Genomic DNA, 24,792 nt, shown 5'->3' on the forward strand with positions numbered 1-24,792 from the left:
ATCAAAGCCCATTCTACTCGATCGGTTGGACCTTCTTGGGCGGCCCACCGTGGTGCGACCCTTGAACAATTGTGCAAGGCGGCTACGTGGTCCTCAGGGAACACGTTTATAAGGTTCTATGCCTTCGATACTTCCGCCTCCCAGGATGCTTCCTTTGGACACCGGGTTCTTGTGCCCGCTACAGTGCGTCCTCTCCCATAAGGAACTGCTTTAGGACATCCCTGATGTTAATCCTTGTGGAGCCCAGTGTACCCCGCAGCAGAAAACGAGATTTATGGTAAGAACTTACCGTTGTTAAATCTCTTTCTGCGAGGTACACAGGGCTCCACAAGGCGCCCACCCTGACGCACTTAGCTTCTTTGGGTTGGTGTGGCATAGACGCTGACATGCTCTCTTGTGGCGAGTGTGTGGTGTAATTGGCTACGAGCGATTGTCATCTCTAGTACCTGCTACTGCATTGGGCTGGTTAACGAAACTGAGCTCCTGTGCGCAGGTGCGGGGTTACAGAGGAGGCGGCGCTGTGCATCTTGGGAACAGTCAAAGCTTTGAGCCTGTTGGTGCCTCGGATCAAGATCCTACTCTACACCCTCCGATGTTAATCCTTGTGGAGCCCACTGTAACTCACAGAAAGAGATTTAACAACGGTAAGTTCTTACCATAAATCTCGTTTTATGAACGAATTAGAGAATACAGATACCTTGTGCTTGTATTTCCATTTTTTTTATTTCATACTATGTAAACAAGTTTCCCCAACCGTACTTCTAACACTTTACAAAAACAGCAGCAAATTTCTTCCACTTCCACCACTGTGCTAGAAGCTAGATTATTTTCTGAAATAATCAGATACAGAATCAATCAGTATTATGTCATATACAGATACTCTAATTTACAAATATATATGTAAACATGTATGATCAAGTGCCTTTTTCATAGGATGTCTGCTGAGGACCTTGTCGTCATTGGAGAAGGTAACCCCACAAAAATGTAAACATCAGGTTTGTCATTTGGTTAATGAAGAATTTTGGTAGCAGAAGAGTCTTCATCTGTGTATGGATCCTAGAACGAAAATAACACATAATTGTGTACTGAAGAATACTCGAACCCAAAATTTGTCCAGAATTTCCCAAAGAAAGTTGTGTAGGTAACATAAAGCACATCGGTGACACAGAAACTTCAGACACTTTACTCTTTTCTTTTTTCTATAGAATCCTAAGCAAGTGAACCAGGATGAGATTAGGAGCATTTGTAAACATATGAGCTTAAAATTTGTGCCAGAGATGCCATTTGCCTTAGAATACCATAATCACTAGACCGCAAAACAAGAGTCCTAACTAGGTAAATAATTTAGTACATGAGTATATTTATACCAGTATGTAGTCCGGATCCTGATGACCACAATCCCGACAGCGGAATCCTAATGGTCACAATGCCAAGGTTGAGTATTAGGATTAATTTTAGGGTTTGGCACTAGGGGAAGGGTTAGGGCAGGGTCAGATTGGGCCGATGGTCCCACTGGTAAGATTCTCGATGGGCCGATGTGCATGTGGGGCCTGTTTGTTTGTTGACATGTGGGGAGTGGTGCTGCCTCCATAGTTATATGGTATACCTCTGGTGCTACACTTGTGAGGCCACTTTTACAGAATTTCCAGGGCTACTTTCAGTTCCCAATCCACCCGTGGGTTAGGGTTAGGCTGCCGGAGGGGATGGTTAGGAATAAGCTGCGGGTGGGGTGGGGTGGGTTAGGGCTAGGGTCAGTGTTACAATACTCAACAGGATCCAACGGCACTCTGACCGTCAAGATTCCACGGTCGGGATTCTGACCAGCAGCCAACCCATTTAGAACAAATGGTTAAGTACTATACAGTTGCATTTGCATGGGGACAGGAGTATTATTATATAGAAAATATATTTTTACCTTACGTTGCCAACCCCACCCACTGCATGAATATCAAGTGATTAAACCCCAAAGTACCCCACTGTTACATAAACTAAGACACTGTAATACTGTGTCTGACAGCTAGGATAGATGTTCATGCACCAATGTGGAATGCAGTTACAATGCATCTGTACCATGTGATTATGTAAAAACATTAAGGTGAGTTTTAATGCTGCTGGACATCAACTGTTCCAAATGTAACTGTCCCAAAACAGACAAATTCCATACATTTCGTTCTTTCCATTATCTTTTAACTAAATATATACTGTAATACTGTATATTGTTTTCCTTTCTTTAGCCTAATGGGTCATCTCTGTATACACTCTATAATTCACAGGCATGTGAATGGCTTGGTGGGGGAGGGGGGTGTCAGTGTTCTCTATCTTATATTTACTTATTACCAATTGTGAGTATTGCAATATCACATATATTCTTACAGTACAGATGTGTTATTACGTTTTTGTTATTACCTCAAATTGCTCAAAGAAGGAGCTATTGACGCCATAGACTGGGTTTGGAATGGAGACCAGTGGGGGATTCGCACTGTCTTGCAGATCCATGTCGTCATCTTCAGCCTGTGAGCAGCAATAGGAATGGGTGATGAACATACCACCTAATGAGAAGCGTTTGTGTTTTGATCCTGTGACAATGTTGTTAATGAGTTTACACATTAATTATTAGCGCTATGTGGTCATAGATGAGATGAGTAGGTCAATATAATACACGTTTAAGTCAAAATAGAGTTCAATAAAACAACAACTTTAAAAAAATAAATAAAATAGATAAGAGGAATGTAAAAACCCTGAAATGGGTACAAGTGGTGTTACTCCCAATCACAGTTATCTGAGAATAGAGGAGATGATAAGACCTGTTCCTATGGTCCTTGAAAAAGTTGTGTGAACACAACGAAACGCGTTGGTGTGAGAGCCCCTCTACATTACTCCCTGGATATACAACAACTGTAGATGTGAAGACCTGGACCAAGTCCCCGCCACTGAATCTTATGGACCTTTGTTGAAGGTTAATTTTCTGAACGGAGGACATTGTCTCTTCAACACCTTATCAAGGAACTGCAACATTGCGGAGTGCTGAGCCGCTTAATAATCCTTGGACACATCCGTGGTAAATATCATTTACGTTTGACCAACATTTGGGTCCATCCTGGACTAAGAAGGGGACTGTACCATAGGAACAGGTCTTATCTCCTCTATTCTCAGATAACTGTGATTGGGAGTAACACCACTTGTACGCATTTCAGGGTTTTTACATTGCACTTATCTATTTTATTTATTTTTTCAAATTGTTGTTTTATTGAACTCTATTTTGAGTTAGACATGTGTATTATATTGACCTACTCATCTCATCTATGACCACATAGCGCTAATAATTAATGTGTGTGCCTATTTATGTATGAGGTCTGACCAACCTCTTTTTATAGCTGCTGTGTTGAACCTCCCCAATCAGCGCCTGGAGAGAATTACCTCTGGGTAATTTTCTTTCCTTTTGTTAATGAGTTTAGCCAGATGTGATATTACATTATTAGCTACAGCCTGAGTAATCACACCATTCACACTAAATCCTAGTTGTGCGCTAATGCAGCCGCAGATGTGATTTCTGACTAAGAGGATGTGAGAAAATGTGCTAATGTAACAGCCGCCGGGATTTGTATAGAGACGCCCACCGGAGCTGCGTACACATTCACAGTTGAGTCTATGGTCACTGAAAATTACAGACGAAATGGAGATGGTGGATACATGTTTCCTGCATATTTTTTTCCACCAGCCCCAGTTACCTCCCACAACAGAGGCGGATTGGCCATAGGGTTCACAGGGAAGATTCCCGGTGGGCCGGCGTACCTGTGGGGCCTGTTTTATTTGAGCACATGTGGTCCTATTTATAGACATAATGAATAAGATGCCAAACTATTTGCATATATGAAAATTACTTTGCCACTTAGCCCGTGATTGCAGATGATCTAGTGTATGCTCTGTCTGCCTGCTTGGCTGACATATAAGATTGAGTGAATAGTGATTGGTATACGGTTGGTGTAATAAGCAAGAAAATATATCTTTCTAAAGAATTATATAGTTTCCTAAATTCTAAAGGTGTATCATATAATGTGCTCATAATATTTAATTTTATTTCTTTTTAACTTCCCCCTTGATGCTGGACATGCCCACTATCTGGAAAGTCTTGGGGGGAGGGTGCTGCTGCCATGGCCCATGGCTAAACCTTACACCTCTGGTGCTGCCCATGTGGGGCCACTAGTACAAATTTTTCCAGGGCCGCTTTTTGTTCCCAATCCGCCCCTGGCAATCACTTGCAAATGGATCCTCACTTCGACCATAATCGCAATTCAATTGCTGCCCATGCTCATTGTCGCAGTGACGCATGCGCAGACCATTGATAATCGATCGACTGCGTGAACATCGGAATAGCGTATAACTTTTAATCAGGCCCTATGCACCTTCTCTTGTGTGAGCCATTGTGTACTGCTTAAAGTTATTTTAACAAATAATAGCGCTCAGTACTTATCTTGAAAATAAATGCACTACAGTATCTTGTTACATTTCTAAAAACACAGTACACTATCTTAACATCTTCCCTTATGATTGTTTAATAATCATGGCCACTTACAATACATTAGTACTAATTATTCATGTATTATTGTACAATATAATCATTGAGAACTTTTGCAAGCAGGGGCCAAAAGTGATGGGCAGAGGTCAGAATTCAAGTATTCCCCATTGTGCTGCTCATAGCTACAGTATCAGGGACAGTTGTGTGTGGAGTGCAATGTGTACGAATAAGTAGACCCAGTCTGTCTGGGGAACAAAACTCCGCTCTGACCAACCTTGAAGTGCCTGAAGCGAAAGCCGCTAAACCGCTGTCTGTAGTAGAAGTAACTGGCGGAAGCTGCGATCACAGTCAGTATAATCACTATCACCGTGACCAGTCCTGCAGCTATCGGATGAGATATTTGGCTCTCGGTTGCCTCCTGAAAAATATGTCTGTGTTAGTTTATACAATACAAGCGATTGGCACTACAACCAGTAATCTAGGGAATTGGGAATACAGAGTTTATTAAGGGGCCTATAGATTTTGAATTGTCAAAAGCCAGCAAGCCCCTTAACCTTACATAACACATAAGCATTGTTCAGAGGAAAAGCTGCCTTTAAGTCTTTCCCGCCTATAGATAAAAGCCTTCTACTGTATGTGCAATGCTAAATCCAGGTTTGCTCAAAAGACCTGCAACCAAACACTGTATCACTGGGGTATGGGTCGTTGGGTCGACACAACTTAGGTTGGCAGTCATTAGGTCGACCACTATTTGTCGACATGTATTCGGTCGACAGGGTCACCAAGTCAACATGGTCGACAGGTCAAAAGGTCGACATGAGTTTTTTTACTTTTTTTGGTGTCGTTTTCTTCGTAAATTGATGGGGAACCCCAATTAGTGCACCATGTCCCCTTGCATGGCTCGCAAAGGTACGCTGCGCTTGGCACTGGTTACTATTCACAATCGTAGTCCACGTGGATCGTAAAGTATGAAAAAGTCCCAAAAAATTTTTTTAAATGAAAAACTCATGTCGACCTTTTGACCTGTCGACCTAGTACACGTCGACCTAGTGACCCTGTTGACCTAATGCATTTCGACCAATAGTGGTCGACCTAATGACTGTCAGCATAAGTGGTGTCGACCTAATGACCGTATCCCGTATCACTGAATGTCTGTCAATAAAGTTTACTTGTTGAAATGACTATCTTATTCCAACACTCATCCATACTGTTAGGTGACTCAGATGTGTCTATACATGAGCCACAGGTTTATGTCACTGGTAAGAAAATGTGGTGTGGTTTATTAGCAGCCAGCGGGTCCATATCAGCTACCCGGGGTTCAGTCACAACTTCCTCTTATGAGTGAAGGGAAGCTGGAGCAAGGGTCTGGCACAACTCTGTTAGTGGTAGAGCACAGCTACAAATCAACTGCAAGGTGTCCATCATATAGTTACCTTCACAGGGGGTGCTCTTAATGGTCCCTTTATAATATGAATAATTCCATTGAAGGCTGGGATATCCCACTCGATTATTGCCTTATCGTTTACAATTTTAGGACACTGGAGCAGAAACAAGAGTAGAAACCATTTTAGAGATAATATGGTCAGACATTATATATTACTGTGGTTCATTTACTACGACATAATGCTGAGAATGTTTGGGGGGGTGGGATTTCTTATGCAATTTATGTTTATTGAGTACCAACAGAATAAAATTGACAAACCATCAATTGAACATATATATTAAGAACAGATGAATACGGAGGTTATAGCAGATTATCCAAAACAAAACAAAAAAAATTGAACCACCTATGGTAAGTAAGAAAAGCCAACAGTACATAAAATATAAGCAACTGAAACAGGCAAAATTTAATGGGAGATAGTGGTGGGGAAGAAGAAAGGAGAAAAGGGGGGAGGTGAGGGCAGCTACCTAGGTTGAGGAAACATGTCTAAGCAGTGGGAGCACAGGTAGAATCAGCCAAACAATCTCACAGCCAAGAAAGAAGCATCAAGGGCTAAGACCACTCCACTCGACTCGCTACACAGGGATCAGTAGTGCACACATTCCTTATATAGGAGCCATGGGTGCCAGACCGCCACAAAGTCTTGGTGACCATTTAAGCAATGGCCGTACAGTATGAGGTCATTCATAGACATACAGTGGTCTAGCCACGTACACCACTCTATCATGGTGGGAGGGGGCACAGAACGCCAGTGGACAGGAATATCTTCCTTAGAGGCACTAAGAATATGACGTAACAAAGTATTTTTGAACAATGACTGGGGTCTGTGTGTGAGGTTCAGGAGCCAAAAAGTAGGGCAGGATGAGAGATCATCCTGGAGAATGATGGCTAAAAAATGTTTTTGTTCTTTTACTCACTTTACCATGAAATAAATGGAACACTGAGGCCATTACTGGCAGTATCATATGTTCTTAGTAAAATTGCAGAAGCAAATCAGGACCTCGGAAGGAGGACACTCTCCGTTACTATGCTGTACAATGGTTAGACCTATGTACTGTGTCATCACTATAATATTTCAGTATACAGGTGCCTTCTACTTACCAGGGGTTGGGAGCAATTAGTGGGTTGTTCTGAAATTGAAAGATTACATCCTATGTTAGAAAGCAGAGTACTCCCATGTGTAAGATTTGTGTATGGAACGAGTACGTCCAGTTTGGATATGTGATGCTCCAAGTCTCGCCATGTTAAAGTCTGAACAAGAAGAAGAAAAAAAATAAGAATTTACTTACCGATAATTCTATTTCTCGGAGTCCGTAGTGGATGCTGGGGTTCCTGAAAGGACCATGGGGAATAGCGGCTCCGCAGGAGACAGGGCACAAAAAGTAAAGCTTTAGGATCAGGTGGTGTGCACTGGCTCCTCCCCCTATGACCCTCCTCCAAGCCTCAGTTAGGATACTGTGCCCGGACGAGCGTACACAATAAGGAAGGATTTATGAATCCCGGGTAAGACTCATACCAGCCACACCAATCACACTGTACAACCTGTGATCTGAACCCAGTTAACAGTATGATAACAGCGGAGCCTCTGAAAGATGGCTCACAACAATAATAACCCGATTTTTGTAACTATGTACAAGTATTGCAGATAATCCGCACTTGGGATGGGCGCCCAGCATCCACTACGGACTCCGAGAAATAGAATTATCGGTAAGTAAATTCTTATTTTCTCTATCGTCCTAGTGGATGCTGGGGTTCCTGAAAGGACCATGGGGATTATACCAAAGCTCCCAAACGGGCGGGAGAGTGCGGATGACTCTGCAGCACCGAATGAGAGAACTCCAGGTCCTCCTCAGCCAGGGTATCAAATTTGTAGAATTTAGCAAACGTGTTTGCCCCTGACCAAGTAGCTGCTCGGCAAAGTTGTAAAGCCGAGACCCCTCGGGCAGCCGCCCCAGATGAGCCCACCTTCCTTGTGGAATGGGCTTTTACAGATTTTGGCTGTGGCAGGCCTGCCACAGAATGTGCAAGCTGAATTGTATTACACATCCAACTAGCAAAAGTCTGCTTAGAAGCAAGAGCACCCAGTTTGTTGGGTGCATACAGGATAACAGCAAGTCAGTTTTCCTGACTCCAGCCGTCCTGGAACCTATATTTTCAGGGCCTTGACCACATCTAGCAACTTGGAGTCCTCCAAGTCCCTAGTAGGCGCAAGACACCACAATAAGCTGGTTCAGGTGAAACACTGACACCACCTTAGGGAGAGAACTGGGGACGAGTCCGCAGCTCTGCCCTGTCCGAATGGACAAACAGATATGGGCTTTTTTGAGAAAAAAACCACCAATTTGACACTCGCCTGGTCCAGGCCAGGTCCAAGAGCATGTTCACTTTTCATGTGAGATGCTTCAAATCCACAGATTTGACTGGTTTTAAACCAATGTGTTTTGAGGAATCCCAGAACTACGTTGAGATCCCACAGTGCCACTGGAGGCACAAAAGGGGGTTGTATATGCAATACTCCCTTGACAAACTTCTGGACTTCAGGAACTGAAGCCAATTCTTTCTGGAAGAAAAATCGACAGGGCCGAAATTTGAACCTTAATGGACCCCAATTTGAGGCCCATAGACACTCCTGTTTGCAGGAAATGCAGGAATCGACCGAGTTGAAATTTCTTCGTGGGGCCTTCCTGGCCTCACACCACGCAACATATTTTCGCCACATGTGGTGATAATGTTGTGCGGTCACCTCCTTTCTGGCTTTGACCAGGGTAGGAATGACCTCTTCCTGAATGCCTTTTCCCTTAGGATCCGGCGTTCCACCGCCATGCCGTCAAACGCAGCTGCGGTAAGTCTTGGAACAGACATGGTACTTGCTGAAACAAGTCCCTTCTTAGCGGCAGAGGCCATAAGTCCTCTGTGAGCATCTCTTGAAGTTCCGGGTACCAAGTCCTTCTTGGCCAATCCGGAGCCATGAGTATAGTTCTTACTCCTCTACGTCTTATAATTCTCAGTACCTTAGGTATGAAAAGCAGAGGATGGAACACATACACCGACTGGTACACCCACGGTGTTACCAGAACGTCCACAGCTATTGCCTGAGGGTCTCTTAACCTGGCGCAATACCTGTCCCGTTTTTTGTTCAGACGGGACGCCATCATGTCCACCTTTGGTAATTCCCAACGGTTTACAATCATGTGGAAAACTTCCCCATGAAGTTCCCACTCTGCCGGGTGGAGGTCGTGCCTACTGAGGAAGTCTGCTTCCCAGTTTCCATTCCCGGAATGAAACACTGCTGACAGTGCTATCACATGATTTTCCGCCCAGCGAAAAGTCCTTGCAGTTTTTGCCACTGCCCTCCTGCTTCTTGTGCCGCCCTGTCTATTTACGTGGGCGACTGCCGTGATGTTTTATCCCACTGGATCAATACCGGCTGACCTTGAAGCAGAGGTCTTGCTAAGCTTAGAGCATTATAAATTTACCCTTAGCTATATTTATGTGGAGAAAAGTCTCCAGACTTGATCACACTCCCTGGAAATTTTTTCCTTGTGTGACTGCTCCCCAGCCTCTCGGGCTGGCCTCCGTGGTCACCAACATCCAAAACTGAATGCCGAATCTGCGGCCCTCTAGAAGATGAGCACTCTGTAACCACCACAGGAGAGACACCCTTGTCCTTGGATATAGGGTTATCCGCTGATGCATCTGAAGATGCGATCCGGACCATTTGTCCAGCAGATCCCACTGAAAAGTTCTTGCATGAAATCTGCCGACTGGAATTGCTTCGAAGGAAGTCACCATTTTTTTTACCATGGCCCTTGTGCAATGATGCACTGATTTTAGGAGGTTCCTGACTAGCTCGGATAACTCCCTGGCTTTCTCTTCCGGGAGAAACACCTTTTTCTGGACTGTGTCCAGAATCATCCCTAAGCACAGGAGACTTGTTGTCGGGATCAGCTGCGATTTTGGAATATTTAGAATCCACCCCTGCTGTTGTAACAGTATCCGAGATAGTGCTACTCCGACCTCCAACTGTTCCCTGGACTTTGCCCTTATCAGGAGATCGTCCAAGTAAGGGATAATTAAGACGCCTTTTCTTCGAAGAAGAACCATCATTTCGGCCATTACCTTGGTAAAGACCCGGGGTGCCGTGGACAATCCAAACGGCAGCGTCTGAAACTGATAGTGACAGTTCTGTACCACGAACCTGAGGTACCCTTAGTGATAAGGGCAAATTTGGGACATGGAGGTAAGCATCCCTGATGTCTCGGGACACCATATAGTCCCCTTCTTCCCGGTTCGTTATCACTGCTCTGAGTGACTCCATCTTGATTTGAACCTTTGTAAGTGTTCAAATTTTTTTTTTTTTAGATTTAGAATAGGTCTCACCTAGCCTTCTGGCTTCAGTACCACAATATAGTGTGGAATAATACCCCTTTTCTTGTTGTAGGAGGGGTAATTTAATTATCACCTGCTGGGAATACAGCTCGTGAATTGTTTCCCATACTGCCTCCCTGTCGGAGGGAGACCTTGGTAAAGCAGACTTCAGGAGCCTGCGCAGGGGAAACGTCTCGACATTCCAATCTGTACCCCTGGGATACTACTTGTAGGATCCAGGGGTCCTGTACGGTCTCAGCGTCATGCTGAGAGCTTGTCAGAAGCGGTGGAACGCTTCTGTTCCTGGGAATGGGCTGCCTGCTGCAGTCTTCTTCCCTTTCCTCTATCCCTGGGCAGATATGACTCTTATAGGGACGAAAGGACTGAAGCTGAAAAGACGGTGTCTTTTTCTGCAGAGATGTGACTTAGGGTAAAAACGGTGGATTTTCCAGCAGTTGCCGTGGCCACCAGGTCCGATGGACCGACCCCAAATAACTCCTCTTCCTTTATACGGCAATACACCTTTGTGCCGTTTGGAATCTGCATCACCTGACCACTGTCGTGTCCATAAACATCTTCTGGCAGATATGGACATCGCACTTACTCTTGATGCCAGAGTGCAAATATCCCTCTGTGCATCTCGCATATATAGAAATGCATCCTTTAAATGCTCTATAGTCAATAAAATACTGTCCCTGTCAAGGGTATCAATATTTTTAGTCAGGGAATCCGACCAAGCCACCCCAGCTCTGCACATCCAGGCTGAGGCGATCGCTGGTCGCAGTATAACACCAGTATGTGTGTATATACTTTTTATGATATTTTCCAGCCTCCTGTCAGCTGGCTCCTTGAGGACGGCCCTATCTATAGACGGTACCGCCACTTGTTCTGATAAGCGTGTGAGCGCCTTATCCACCCTAAGGGGTGTTTCCCAACGCGCCCTAACTTCTGGCGGGAAAGGGTATACCGCCCATATTTTCTATCGGGGGGAACCCACGCATCATCACACACTTCATTTAATTTATCTGATTCAGGAAAAACTACGGTAGTTTTTTCACATCCCACATAATGGGTTCACTATGGCTGGCCGGCGGTCGGGCTCCCGGCGCCCAGCATACCGGCGCCGGGAGCCCGACCGCCGGCTGACCGACAGTGTGGCGAGCGCAAATGAGCCCCTTGCGGGCTCGCTGCGCTCGCCACGCTACGGGCACGGTGGCGCGCTACGCGCGCCACACTATTTTATTCTCCCTCTATGGGGGTCGTGGACCCCCACGAGGGAAAATAAGTGTCGGTATGCCGGCGGTCGGGCTCCCGGCGCCGGTATACTGAGCGCCGGGAGCCCGACCGCCGGTATACAGAAGACCACCCCACATAATACCCTCTTTTGTGGTACTTGTAGTATCAGAAATATGTAACACCTCCTTCATTGCCCTTAACGTGTGGCCCTAATAAGGAATACGTTTGTTTATTCACCGTCGACACTGGATTCAGTGTCCCTGTCTGTGTCTGTGTCGACTGACTAAAGTAAACGGGCGTTTTAAAACCCCTGACGGTGTTTTTGAGACGTCTGGACCGGTACTAATTGTTTGTCGGCCGTCTCATGTCGTCAACCGACCTTGCCGCGTGTTGACATTATCACGTAATTCCCTAAATAAGCCATCCATTCCGGTGTCGACTCCCTAGAGAGTGACATCACCATTACAGGCAATTGCTCCGCCTCCTCACCAACATCGTCCTCATACATGTCGACACACACGTACCGACACACAGCACACACACAGGGAATGCTCTGATAGAGGACAGGACCTACTAGCCCTTTGGAGAGACAGAGGGAGAGTTTGCCAGCACACACCAAAAACGCTATAATTATATAGGGACAACCTTATATAAGTGTTTTCCCTTATAGCATCTTTTTTATATATTTTTAACGCCAAATTAGTGCCCCCCCTCTCTGTTTTAACCCTGTTTCTGTAGTGCAGTGCAGGGGAGAGCCTGGGAGCCTTCCCTCCAGCCTTTCTGTGAGGGAAAATGGCGCTGTGTGCTGAGGAGATAGGCCCCGCCCCTTTTTCGGCGGCCTCGTCTCCCGCTCTTAACGGATTCTGGCAGGGGTTAAATATCTCCATATAGCCCCCGGAGGCTATATGTGAGGTATTTTTAGCCAAAAATAGGTTTTCATTGCCTCCCAGGGCGCCCCCCTCCCAGCGCCCTGCACCCTCAGTGACTGCCGTGTGAAGTGTGCTGAGAGGAAATGGCGCACAGCTGCAGTGCTGTGCGCTACCTTAAGAAGACTGAGGAGTCTTCATGCCGCCGATTCTGGACCTTCTTCTTGTTTCAGCATCTGCAAGGGGGCCGGCGGCGAGGCTCCGGTGACCATCCAGGCTGTACCTGTGATCGTCCCTCTGGAGCTAATGTCCAGTAGCCAAAGAAGCCAATCCATCCTGCACGCAGGTGAGTTCACTTCTTCTCCCCTAAGTCCCTCGTTGCAGTGATCCTGTTGCCAGCAGGACTCACTGTAAAATAAAAAACCTAAGCTAAACTTTTCTAAGCAGCTCTTTAGGAGAGCCACCTAGATTGCACCCTTCTCGGCCGGGCACAAAAATCTAACTGAGGCTTGGAGGAGGGTCATAGGGGGAGGAGCCAGTGCACACCACCTGATCCTAAAGCTTTACTTTTTGTGCCCTGTCTCCTGCGGAGCCGCTATTCCCCATGGTCCTTTCAGGAACCCCAGCATCCACTAGGACGATAGAGAAAAAAACTTACTCTTATACACATATAACGGTAGAGGTAGAGAAGGGACAGTGGTTTATATGAGTTGTGTCCCTAAATTTAAATGGGACATCTGTGAAAGCATTAAAGTGGTTGTACTGTACATCTACCAGATTGTTCGATAACCACTCCCAATGATTCCAACATCTATACCACAGAACACTGTTGCATTTGCAGTCATCTTCGGGGTAGTCCCAACCCAATAAAGTAATCAGAATTTGTTAGTGGTACTCACATGTCCAAAATACATTATGCAGAGTCCTACTCAATATATGTATCAGCCAGTGGCACATAGAGATTTGCTGATGTCTGTGCTGCTGCCCACTGCCCTATTCTAATGCTCCGTGGCACAACCAGTTATGTATTCAGAAAGATGGCAGTACACAACAAAGACTCTGGCACTATGCCATCTTCCAGAATATATAGCCAGAAAGTTGCCTGTGCCACAAAGGCTCGAATAGGGCAGTGGGCAGCCACACGGGCACAACTACTTTTGGTCCCACCAGTGCAGGTACGGAGAGGGGGTCCCACGAGTGCAGAACAATGCAGGTTCCTCACTTGTGTTTACATTAAATGTCAGACTATTATCTTACCAAGATGTAACTCAGCACTTTACAAATGCTTTATTCCTTAGTATACATAATGTTATGAGAAGTGATGTCTTTCACTGACAAGGCATGCACTATACAGGAGGTGAGAAGGAGAGACAGGTAAGAAGAACGCATTACTATAGTGTGGAAGAAATGTACCTATAAGCACCGCTGGTGGTCCCAAGCGTAACACTTTGGTATATCACACTTATTCGGATCATTTAAGTGAAATTTTCTCTTTTAATAAAAGGTTTGATTCTGTGGGCAACTAATTGTCGTACATCCCACCATACCCTAACAAGTTTATATTGTGGTCATTTAATTCCTGGTGCTTCATGATGAATGTTTCCTAGGCTTTACTCACTGTATTGTCCTCAAAGCTGCCATCTTCTGGCACAAATAAGGTTTTAAATGATGTTCTATTTGACAGGATATCCAGAAACGTTGAGCCCTGGGCACTGGAATTACCATAATCAAGAATCATCTGGAAAAAAGACGCAAGTATTTTATTTAACATCAATATTAAAACATTTAAAAGTCTGATATTTGGTATACCGATGCGTCAAATAAATGACATTGTAAAACATGGCATGTAAAAATAGTGTAGACACATCTAGCTCCACAGCAGACATTACATCAGATGTACTTATTACGCAACCAGGCCATAAGCCAGTGGTTTCCAAACTTTTTTGAATCACGGCACCCTAGAGTATTAGTAGCGCACGCAGGGGGGGTTTCGGAGTACCCAGAAACCCCCCCTGACGGATCAAAATTTTTTCCAGAGACAGAGACAACCTGGTCTCCGTCTCTGCACCAGCCGCGACCCGCAGCCGCAATCAGTGGTGCCTGGTCACTGCCAGGTCATCTCTCAGGCTTCCGAATCAGGTGGCTTCGATAGCAATGCTACCTGATGCAGAGCGCTGACAACTGAACACGCAGCGGCACGATGGTGCGCTGCGATCATAGCTATGAGCAAGGAGAGGGAGGATCTGCACAGCCGCAGTGTCAGGGAGGATGGAAGCTCTGTGTGTATGTATAATGTGTTTGTATACCCTGTGTTTGTAAGTGTGCTGCGTGTATGAATTTGCTGTGTGTGTGTGTGTATGTATGCTGTGTGTAAGTATGCTATGTGTATGATATATATATTGTATGATATATATATATATATTAATATATATTTCTCTGACGTCCTAGTGGATGCTGGGAACTCCGTAAGGACCATGGGGAATAGCGGCTCCGCAGGAGACTGGGCACATCAAAAGAAAGCTTTAGGACTATCTGGTGTGCACTGGCTCCTCCCCCTATGACCCTCCTCCAAGCCTCAGTTAGATTTTTGTGCCCGAACGAGAAGGGTGCACACTAGGGGCTCTCCTGAGCTTCTTAGTGAAAGTTTTAGTTTAGGTTTTTTATTTTCAGTGAGACCTGCTGGCAACAGGCTCACTGCATCGAGGGACTAAGGGGAGAAGAAGCGAACTCACCTGCGTGCAGAGTGGATTGGGCTTCTTGGCTACTGGACACCATTAGCTCCAGAGGGACAGCTCACAGGCCCAGCTCTGGAGCTCGGTCCCGGAGCCGCGCCGCCGGCCCCCTTACAGAGCCAGAAGCAAGAAGAGTCAGGCAAATCGGCGGCAGAAGACATCCTGTCTTCCACAAGGTAGCGCACAGCACTGCAGCTGTGCGCCATTGCTTCTCAGCACACTTCACACTCCGGTCACTGAGGGTGCAGGGCGCTAGGGGGGGGCGCCCTGAGCAGCAACAGAAACACCTTGGCTGGCTAAAAATACATCACATATAGCTCCTGGGCTATATGGATGAATTTTAACCCCTGCCAGATTTTCACAAAAAGCGGGAGAAAGGCCGCCGAGAAGGGGGCGGAGCCTATCTCCTCAGCACACTGGCGCCATTTTCTCTCACAGCTCCGTTGGAGGGAAGCTCCCTGGCTCTCCCCTGCAGTTACTACACTACAGAAAGGGGTTAAAAAAGAGAGGGGGGCACTAATTAGGCGCAGTATAACAATACAGCAGCTATAAAGGGAAAAACACTTATATAAGGTTATCCCTGTATATATATATATATATATATATATAGCGCTCTGGTGTGTGCTGGCATACTCTCCCTCTGTCTCCCCAAAGGGCTAGTGGGGTCCTGTCCTCTATCAGAGCATTCCCTGTGTGTGTGCTGTGTGTCGGTACGGCTGTGTCGACATGTTGGATACGTGGAGGCGGAGCGGAGGCCGATAAATGGGAAGTCGCCCCCTGTGGGGCCGACACCAGAGTGGATGGATAAGTGGAAGATATTAACCGACAGTGTCAACTCCTTACATAAAAGGCTGGATGACGTAACAGCTGTGGGACAGCCGGCTGCTCAGTTCGCGCCTGCCCAAGCGTCTCAAAGGCCATCAGGGGCTCAAACAACGCCCGTTACCTGAGATGGCAGACACAGATGTCGACACGGAGTCTGACTCCAGTGTCGACGAGGTTGAGACATATACACAATCCACTAGGAACATCCGTTACATGATTTCGGCAATTAAAAATGTGTTACGCATTTTCTGACATGAACCCAAGTACCACATAAAAAGGGTTTTATTTTTGGGGAGAAAAAGCAGCCAGTGTTTTGTTCCCCCATCAGATGAATGAATGAAGTGTGAAAAGAAGCGTGGTTTCCCCCGATAAGAAACTGGTGATTTCTAAAAAGTTACTGATGGCGTACCCTTTCCCGCCAGAGGATAGGTCACGTGGGGAGATATCCCTTGGGGTGGATAAGGCGCTCACACGTTTGTCAAAAGGTGACACTACCTTCTTAGGATACGGTCACCTTGAAGGAACCTGCTGATAAAAAGCAGGAGGCGATCCTGAAGTCTGTAATTACACACTCAGGTTATACACTGAAGCTTGCTATTACCTCAGCATAAATAGTGCTGCAGCAGCGTGGTCTGATACCCTGTCAGATAATAGCTAAGACAGGGATAATGTTTTGCTAACATTGAGGATATTTAAGACGTTGTCATATATATAAAGGATGCACAGAGGGATATTTGCCGGCTGGCATCCAGAATTAATGCAATGTCCGTTCTGCCAGGAGGGTATTAGAAACCGGGCAGTGGACAGGTGATGCTGCATTTAAAAGGCACATGGAGATTCTGCCTTATAAGGGTGAGGAATTGTTTGGGGATGGTCTCTGGGACCTCGTATCCACAGCAACAGCTGGGAAGAAAATTTTTTACCTCAGGTTTCCTCACAAAAGCCTAAGAAAGCACCGTATTTTCAGGTACAGTCCTTTCGGCTTCAGAAAAGCAAGCGGGTCAAAGGCGCTTCCTTTCGACACAGAGACAAGGGAAGAAGGGAAAAGCTGCACCAGTCAGTCAGTTCCCAGGATCAAATCTCTTCCCTCGCTTCCTCTGAGTCCACCGCATGACGCTGGGGCTCCACAGGTGGAGACAGGTGCGGTGGGGGCGCGTCTCGGGAACTGCAGGGACCAGTGGGCTTGCCCACAGGTGGATCCCTAGGTTCTGCAAGTAGTATCACAGGGATACAGGCTGGAGTTCGAGACGACTCCCCCTCGCCGTTGCCTTCACATCAGCCTTGCCTGCTGCCCTCGGAAAGGTAGTACTGGCGGAAATTCACAAGCTGTACTTCCAGCAGGTGAAATCAAGGTACCCCTCCTTAAACAAGGCCGGGGTTACTATTCCAAAATGTTGTGGTACCGAAACCAGACGGTTCGGTGAGACCCATTCTAAAATTGAAATCTTTGAACACTTATATACGAAGGTTCAAGTTCAAAATGGAATCGCTCAGGGCGATTATTGCAAGCCTGGAAAATTTCAGGGTATCACTGGACATCAAGGATACTTACCTGCATGTCCCTATTTACCCTCTTCACCAGGTGTACCTTAAAATTGTGGTACAGGATTGTCATTACCAATTCCAGACGTTGCCGTTGGTCTGTCCCCGGCACTGAGGGTATTTACCAAGGTAATGGCCGAAGTACTTATCCCGTACTTGGACGATCTCCTTATAAAGGCGAGGTCCAGGGAGCAGTTGTTCGTCGGAGTAGCACTATCTCGGGAAGTGCTACAACAGCACGGCTGGATTCTGAATATTCCAAAGTCGCAGCTGGTTCCTACGACGCGTCTACTGTTCCTGGATATGGTTCTGGACACAGAACAGGTTAAAATGGGTTTCTCCCGGAGGAGAAGTCCAAGGAGTTGGCGTCTCTAGACGGAGACCTCCTAATACAAATACAGGTATCGGTGCATAAATGCACGCGAGCCTTGGAAAAGATGGTAGCTTCTTACGAAGAATTTCCATTCGTAAATTCCCATGCAAGGGATCTGTTGGACAAGTGGTCCGGGTCGCATCCTCAGATGCATCGGCGGATAACCCTGTCTCCAAGGGCCAGGGTGTCGCTGTGGTGGTGACTGCAGAGTGCTCATAGGCTGGGGGACAGTCACACAGGGAAGAAACTTCCAAGGCCTATGGAAAAGTCAGGAGACTTCCCTACACATAAATGTTCTGGAACTATGGGCCATTTACAATGCCCTAAGTCAGGCTAGACCCCTGCTTCAACACCGGCCAGTGCTGATCCAGTCAGACAACATCACGGCGGTCGCTCCTGTAAACCGACAGGGCGGCACAAGAAGCAGGATGGCGATGACAGAAGCCACAAGGATTCGCCGATGGGCGGAAAATCATGTGTTAACACTGTCAGCAGTGTTCATTCCTGGAGTGGACAACTGAGAAGCAGACTTTCTCAGCAGATATAACCTCCATCCAGAAGTTTTCCAAATGATTGTACACCGTGGGGAAAGGCCACAGGTGGACAGGAGGGCGTCCCGCCTCAACAAAAAGCTACAAAGATATTGCGCCAGGTCAAGGGACCCTCAGGCGATAGCTGTGGACGCTCTGGTAACACCGTGGGTGTACCAGTCGGTGTATGTGTTCCCTTCTCTGCCTCTCATACCCAGGGTAATGAGAATAATAAGAAGGAGAGGAATAAGAACTATACTCATTGTTCCGGGGGGCCAAGAAGAGCTTGGTACCCAGAACTCCAAGAAATGATCTCAGAGGACCCATGGCCTCTGCAGCTCAGACAGGACCTGCTGAAGCAGGAGTCCTGTCTGTTCCAAGACTTACCGCGGCTGCATTTGACGGCAGGGCGGTTGAACGCCGGATCCTGAAGGAAAAAGGCATTCCGGAGGAAGTTATCCCTACGCTATTTAAAGCTGGGACAGAAGTGAACGCAAACCATTATCACCGCATATGGCGAAAATATGTTGCGTGCTGTGAGGCCAGTACGGCCCCAAAGGAGGAATTTCAGCTAGGTCAATTTCTGCACTTCCTACAAGTCAGAGGTGACTATGGGCCTAAAATTGGGTTCCATTAAGGTCCTGATTTCGGCTCTATCGATTTTCTTCCTAAATAGAACTGGCTTCACTGCCTGAAGTTCAGATTTTTGTTAAGGGAGTGCTGCATAGTCAGCCCCCGTGTGTGCCTCCAGTGGCACCGTGGGATCTCAACGTAGTGTTGGATTTCCTGAAGTCGCTTTGAGTTGAGCCACTTAAATCCGTGGAGCTATAATACCTCACGTGGAAAGTGTTCATGCTGTGAGCCTTGGCGTCGGCCAGGCGTGTATCAGAATTGGCGGCTTTGTCAAAAGCTCTTATCTGTATTTTGTATGGATAAGGCGGAATTGAGGACTCGTTCCCAATTCCTTCCTAAGGTGGTAGCAGTTTTTCATGTGAACCACCCTATTGTGGTACCTGCGGCTACTAGGGACTTGGAGGACTCCAAGTTGCTGGACGTAGTCAAGGCCCTGAAAATATATGTTTCCAGGACGGCTGGAGTCAGAAAATCTGACTCGCTGTTTATCATGTATGCACCAAACAAGCTGGGTGCTCCTGCTTTTAAGCATATTATTGCTCGTTGGATTTGTAGTACAATTCAGCTTGCACATTCTGTGGCAGGCCTGCCACAACCAAAATCTGTAAAAGCCCATTCCACAAGGAAGGTGGGCTCATCTTGGGCGGCTGCCCGAGGGGTCTCGGCTTTACAACTTTGCCGAGCGGCTACTTGGTCAGGGGCAAACACGTTTGCTAATTTCTACAAATTTAATACCCTGGCTGAGGAGGACCTGGAGTTCTCTCATTCGGTGCTGCAGAGTCATCCGCACTCTCCCGCCCGTTTGGGAGCTTTGGTATAATCCCCATGGTCCTTAAGGAGTTCCCAGCATCCACTAGGACGTCAGAGAAAATAAGAATTTACTTACCGATAATTCTATTTCTCGTAGTCCGTAGTGGATGCTGGGCGCCCATCCCAAGTGCGGATTGTCTGCAATACTTCTACATAGTTATTGTTAACTAAATCGGGTTATTGTTGTAGTGAGCCATCTTTTCTAGAGGCTCATCTGTTATCATACTGTTAACTGGGTTCAGATCACAAGTTATACGGTGTGATTGGTGTGGCTGGTATGAGTCTTACCCGGGATTCAAAATCCTTCCTTATTGTGTACGCTCGTCCGGGCACAGTATCCTAACTGAGGCTTGGAGGAGGGTCATAGGGGGAGGAGCCAGTGCACACCAGATAGTCCTAAAGCTTTCTTTAGATGTGCCCAGTCTCCTGCGGAGCCGCTATTCCCCATGGTCCTTACGGAGTTCCCAGCATCCACTACGGACTACGAGAAATAGAATTATCGGTAAGTAAATTCTTATTATATATATATATATATATATATACATATACATATACAAGTCTGTAGACCGGCACTCACTCCATGCATGGCATCGTGCCCCGGTGCCCTCCAATGGGTTGACGCAGACAAAACACAATAGCAGGCGGCACTCAAGGGGTCTGAACAACCTCAAAGAAGACACTGCGGACACAGTGTAGATTCTAACGTTTCGGAGTTTTAATTCCTTTATTCTCTGAAACGTTAGAATATACACTGTCCGCAGTGTCTTCTTTGAGGTTGTTCAGACCCCTTGAGTGCCGCCTGCTATTGTGTTTTGTCTATATATATGTATATAACTAAAAATAAGATTTTACTTACCGGTAAATCTATTTCTCGTAGTCCGTAGTGGATGCTGGGGACTCCGTAAGGACCATGGGGAATAGACGGGCTCCGCAGGAGACATGGGCACTTTAAGAAAGAATTTAGATTCTGGTGTGCTCTGGCTCCTCCCTCTATGTCCCTCCTCCAGACCTCAGTTAGAGAAACTGTGCTCGGAAGAGCTGACAGTACCAGGAAAGGATTTTGGTAATCCAGGGCAAGATTCATACCAGCCACACCAATCACACCATATAACTTGTGATAAAGTCAACAGTATGAACAACAACAGAGCATCAGTACAACCCTGATGCAACAATAACATAGCCCTTATTGCAGCAATAACTATATACAAGTATTGCAGAAGAAGTCCGCACTTGGGACGGGCGCCCAGCATCCACTACGGACTACGAGATTTACCGGTAAGTAAAATCTTATTTTCTCTAACGTCCTAGTGGATGCTGGGGACTCCGTAAGGACCATGGGGATTATACCAAAGCTCCCAAACAGGCGGGAGAGTGCGGATGACTCTGCAGCACCGAATGAGCAAACACAAGGTCCTCCTCAGCCAGGGTATCAAACTTGTAGAACTTTGCAAAAGTGTTTGAACCTGACCAAGTAGCCGCTCGGCACAGCTGTAATGCCGAGACCCCTCGGGCAGCCGCCCAAGAAGAGCCCACCTTCCTAGTGGAATGGGCTTTAGCTGATTTTGGCAGCAGCAATCCAGCCGCAGAATGAGCCTGCTGAATCGTGTTACAGATCCAGCGAGCAATAGTTTGCTTTGAAGCAGGCGCACCAAGCTTGTTGGAAGCATACAGGATAAACAAAGAGTCTGTTTTCCTGACTCTAGCCATTCTGGCTACATAAACCTTCAAAGCCCTGACCACATCAAGCAACTCGGTATCCTCCAAGTCAGTAGTAGCCACAGGCACCACAATAGGTTGGTTTATATAAAATGATGAAACCACTTTTGGCAGGAATTGTGGACGGGTCCGCAACTCTGCTCTATCCGCATGGAAAACCAGATAGGGGCTTTTATGTGACAGAGCCGCTAATTCTGACACACGCCTAGCCGAAGCCAAGACTAGTAGCATGACCACCTTCCACGTGAGATATTACAATTCCACCATTTTGAGTGGTTTATACCAGTGGGATTTCAGGAAACTCAACACCACGTTAAGATCCCAAGGTGCCACTGGGGGCACAAAAGGGGGCTGAATATGCAGCACTCCCTTCACAAACGTCTGAACTTCAGGTAGAGAAGCCAGCTCTTTTTGAAAGAAATTGGATAGGGCCGAAATCTGGACCTTAATGGAACCCAATTTTAAGCCCAAAGTCACTCCTGACTGTAGGAAGTGAAGGAAACGGCCCAGCTGGAATTCCTCCGTAGGGGCATTCCTGGCCTCACACCAAGCAACATATTTTCGCCATATACGGTGATAATGTTGAGCTGTCACGTCCTTCCTAGCCTTTATCAGCGTAGGAATGACCTCATCCGGAATGCCTTTTTCCGCTAGGATCCGGCGTTCAACCGCCATGCCGTCAAACGCAGCCGCGGTAAGTCTTGGAACAGACAGGGCCCTTGTTGCAACAAGTCCTGTCTTAGAGGAAGAGGCCATGGGTCCTCTGTGAGCATTTCTTCCAGATCTGGATACCAAGTCCTTCTTGGCCAATCCGGAACAATGAGTATTGTTCTCACTCCTCTTTCTTATGATTCTCAACACCTTGGGTATGAGAGGAAGAGGAGGAAATACATAGACCGATTGGAACACCCACGGTGTCACCAGGGCGTCTACAGCTATCGCCTGAGGGTCTCTTGACCTGGTGCAATACCTCTATAGTTTCTTGTTGAGGCGGGATGCCATCATGTCCACCTGTGGCAGTTCCCACCGACTTGCAATCTGTGCGAAGACTTCTTGATGAAGTCCCCACTCCCCCAGGTGGAGGTCGTGCCTGCTGAGGAAGTCTGCTTCCCAGTTGTCTACCCCCAGGATGAACACTGCTGACAGTGCGCTTACGTGATTCTCCGCCCAACGAAGAATTCTGGTGGCCACCCTGCTCCTTGTGCCGCCCTGTCGGTTTACATAAGCCACAGCGGTGATGTTGTCTGACTGAATCAGAACCGGTTGACCGCGAAGCAGGGTCTCTGCTTGACGTAGGGCGTTGTAAATTGCCCTTAGTTCCAGGATGTTGATGTGAAGGCAAGTCTCCTGACTTGACCACAGCCCTTGGAAATTTCTTCCCTGTGTGACTGCTCCCCACCCTCGGAGGCTTGCATCCGTGGTCACCAGGACCCAGTCCTGAATGCCGAATCTGCGGCCCTCGAGAAGGTGAGCACTCTGCAGCCACCACAGGAGAGACACCCTGGCCCTGGGGGATAGGGTGATTAACCGATGCATCTTAAGATGTGATCCAGACCATTTGTCCAGTAAGTCCCATTGAAAGGTCCTTGCATGGAACCTGCCAAAGGGAATGGCCTCGTATGATGCCACCATCTTTCCCAGGACTCGAGTGCAGTGATGCACCGACACCTGTTTTGGTTTTAATAGGTCCCTGACCAGTGTCATGAGTTCCTGAACTTTCTCTATCGGGAGATAAACCCTCTTCTGGTCCGTGTCCAGAATCATGCCCAGGAAAGGCAGACGAGTCGTAGGAACCAACTGCGACTTTGGAATATTTAGAATCCAGCAGTGTTGCCATAACACTTCCAGAGAACGTGCTACGCTGATCAGCAACTGCTCTCTTGACCTCGCTTTTATGAGGAGATCGTCCAAGTATGGGATAATTGTGACCCCTTCCGCAGGAGTACCATCATTTCCGCCATTACCTTGGTAAATATTCTCGGAGCCGTGGAGAGACCAAACGGCAACGTCTGAAATTGGTAATGACAATCCTGTACCACAAATCTGAGGTACGCCTGATGAGGTGGATAAATGGGGACATGAAGGTATGCATCCTTTATGTCCAGAGACACCATAAAATCCCCCCCTTCCAGGCTTGCGATGACCGCTCTCAGCGATTCCATCTTGAACCGGAACCTTTTCAGATACATGTTCAGGGATTTTAAATTCAATATGGGTCTGACCGAACCGTCTGGTTTCGGTACTACAAACATGGTCGAATAATAACCCTTTCCTTGTTGAAGGAGGGGAATCTTGACCACCACCCGTTGAAGATACAATTTGTGAATTGCAGTTAACACTATTTCCCTCTCTAAGGGGGAAGCTGGCAGGGCCGATTTGAGGTATCGGTGAGGGGGCATCTCCTCGAATTCCAGCTTGTATCCCTAAGACACAATATCTATTGCCCAGGGATCCAACTGGGAGTGAACCCACTTGTGGCTGAAATTTTGGAGACGCGCCCCCACCGGGCCTAGCTCCGCCTGTGGAGCCCCAGCATCATGGATTTAGTGGAAGCCGGGGAGGACTTCTGTTCCTGGGAACTAGCTGTGTTGTGCAGCTTCTTTCCTCTGCCCCTGCCCCTGGCAAGAAAGGACGCACCTCGGACTTTCTTGTTTTTCTGTGATCGAAAGGACTGCATTTGGTAATACGGTGCTTTCTTAGGCTGGGAGGAAACATATGGCAAAAAATTTTACTTTCCAGCCGTAGCTGTGGAGACCAGGTCCGAGAGACCCTCCCCAAACAAGTCCTCACCCTTGTAAGGTAAAACCTCCATGTGCCTTTTTGAGTCAGCATCACCTGTCCATTGCCGAGTCCACAGGACCCTTCTGGCAGAAATCGACATAGCATTTATTCTAGAACCTAGTAGGCTAATGTCTCTTTGAGCATCTCTCATATAAAGGACAGCGTCTTTAATATGCCCCAGGGTCATTAATATAGTATCCTTGTCTAAGGTATCAAGTTCCTCAGATAAGGTATCCGTCCATGCTGCTACAGCACTACACACCAGGCCGACGCGATTGCCGGCCTCAGTAAGGTACCTGAATGTGTATAAATAGACTTCAGGGTACCCTCCTGTTTTCTATCCGCAGCATCTTTGAGGGTAGCCGTATCCTGTGACGGCAGGGCCACCTTCTTGGATAAGCGTGTAAAAGCTTTGTCCACCCT

At 46.9% G+C, this 24,792-nt stretch overlaps 1 protein-coding gene across 2 annotated transcripts in view; it reads right to left on the bottom strand.

Annotated features, from left to right (window-relative positions):
* Positions 1-707: 707 nt before the first annotated feature.
* The window catches only part of STAB1 (stabilin 1), a 605,861-nt gene continuing 581,776 nt past the window's right edge, over positions 708-24,792 (bottom strand). For both annotated transcript variants that reach the window (XM_063940632.1, XM_063940633.1), the window contains 6 exons: positions 14,046-14,165; positions 7,059-7,208; positions 5,950-6,054; positions 4,791-4,934; positions 2,407-2,511; positions 708-1,056 (listed from right to left, as the gene is read on the bottom strand). In XM_063940632.1, coding sequence (XP_063796702.1) covers positions 1,009-1,056; positions 2,407-2,511; positions 4,791-4,934; positions 5,950-6,054; positions 7,059-7,208; positions 14,046-14,165 — 672 coding nt within the window. In that variant the 3' untranslated portion in view covers positions 708-1,008. The remainder of the gene's footprint in view (positions 1,057-2,406; positions 2,512-4,790; positions 4,935-5,949; positions 6,055-7,058; positions 7,209-14,045; positions 14,166-24,792) is intronic.

Source organism: Pseudophryne corroboree, chromosome 9, assembly GCF_028390025.1.
Source record: "Pseudophryne corroboree isolate aPseCor3 chromosome 9, aPseCor3.hap2, whole genome shotgun sequence".
NCBI lineage: Eukaryota > Metazoa > Chordata > Amphibia > Anura > Myobatrachidae > Pseudophryne > Pseudophryne corroboree.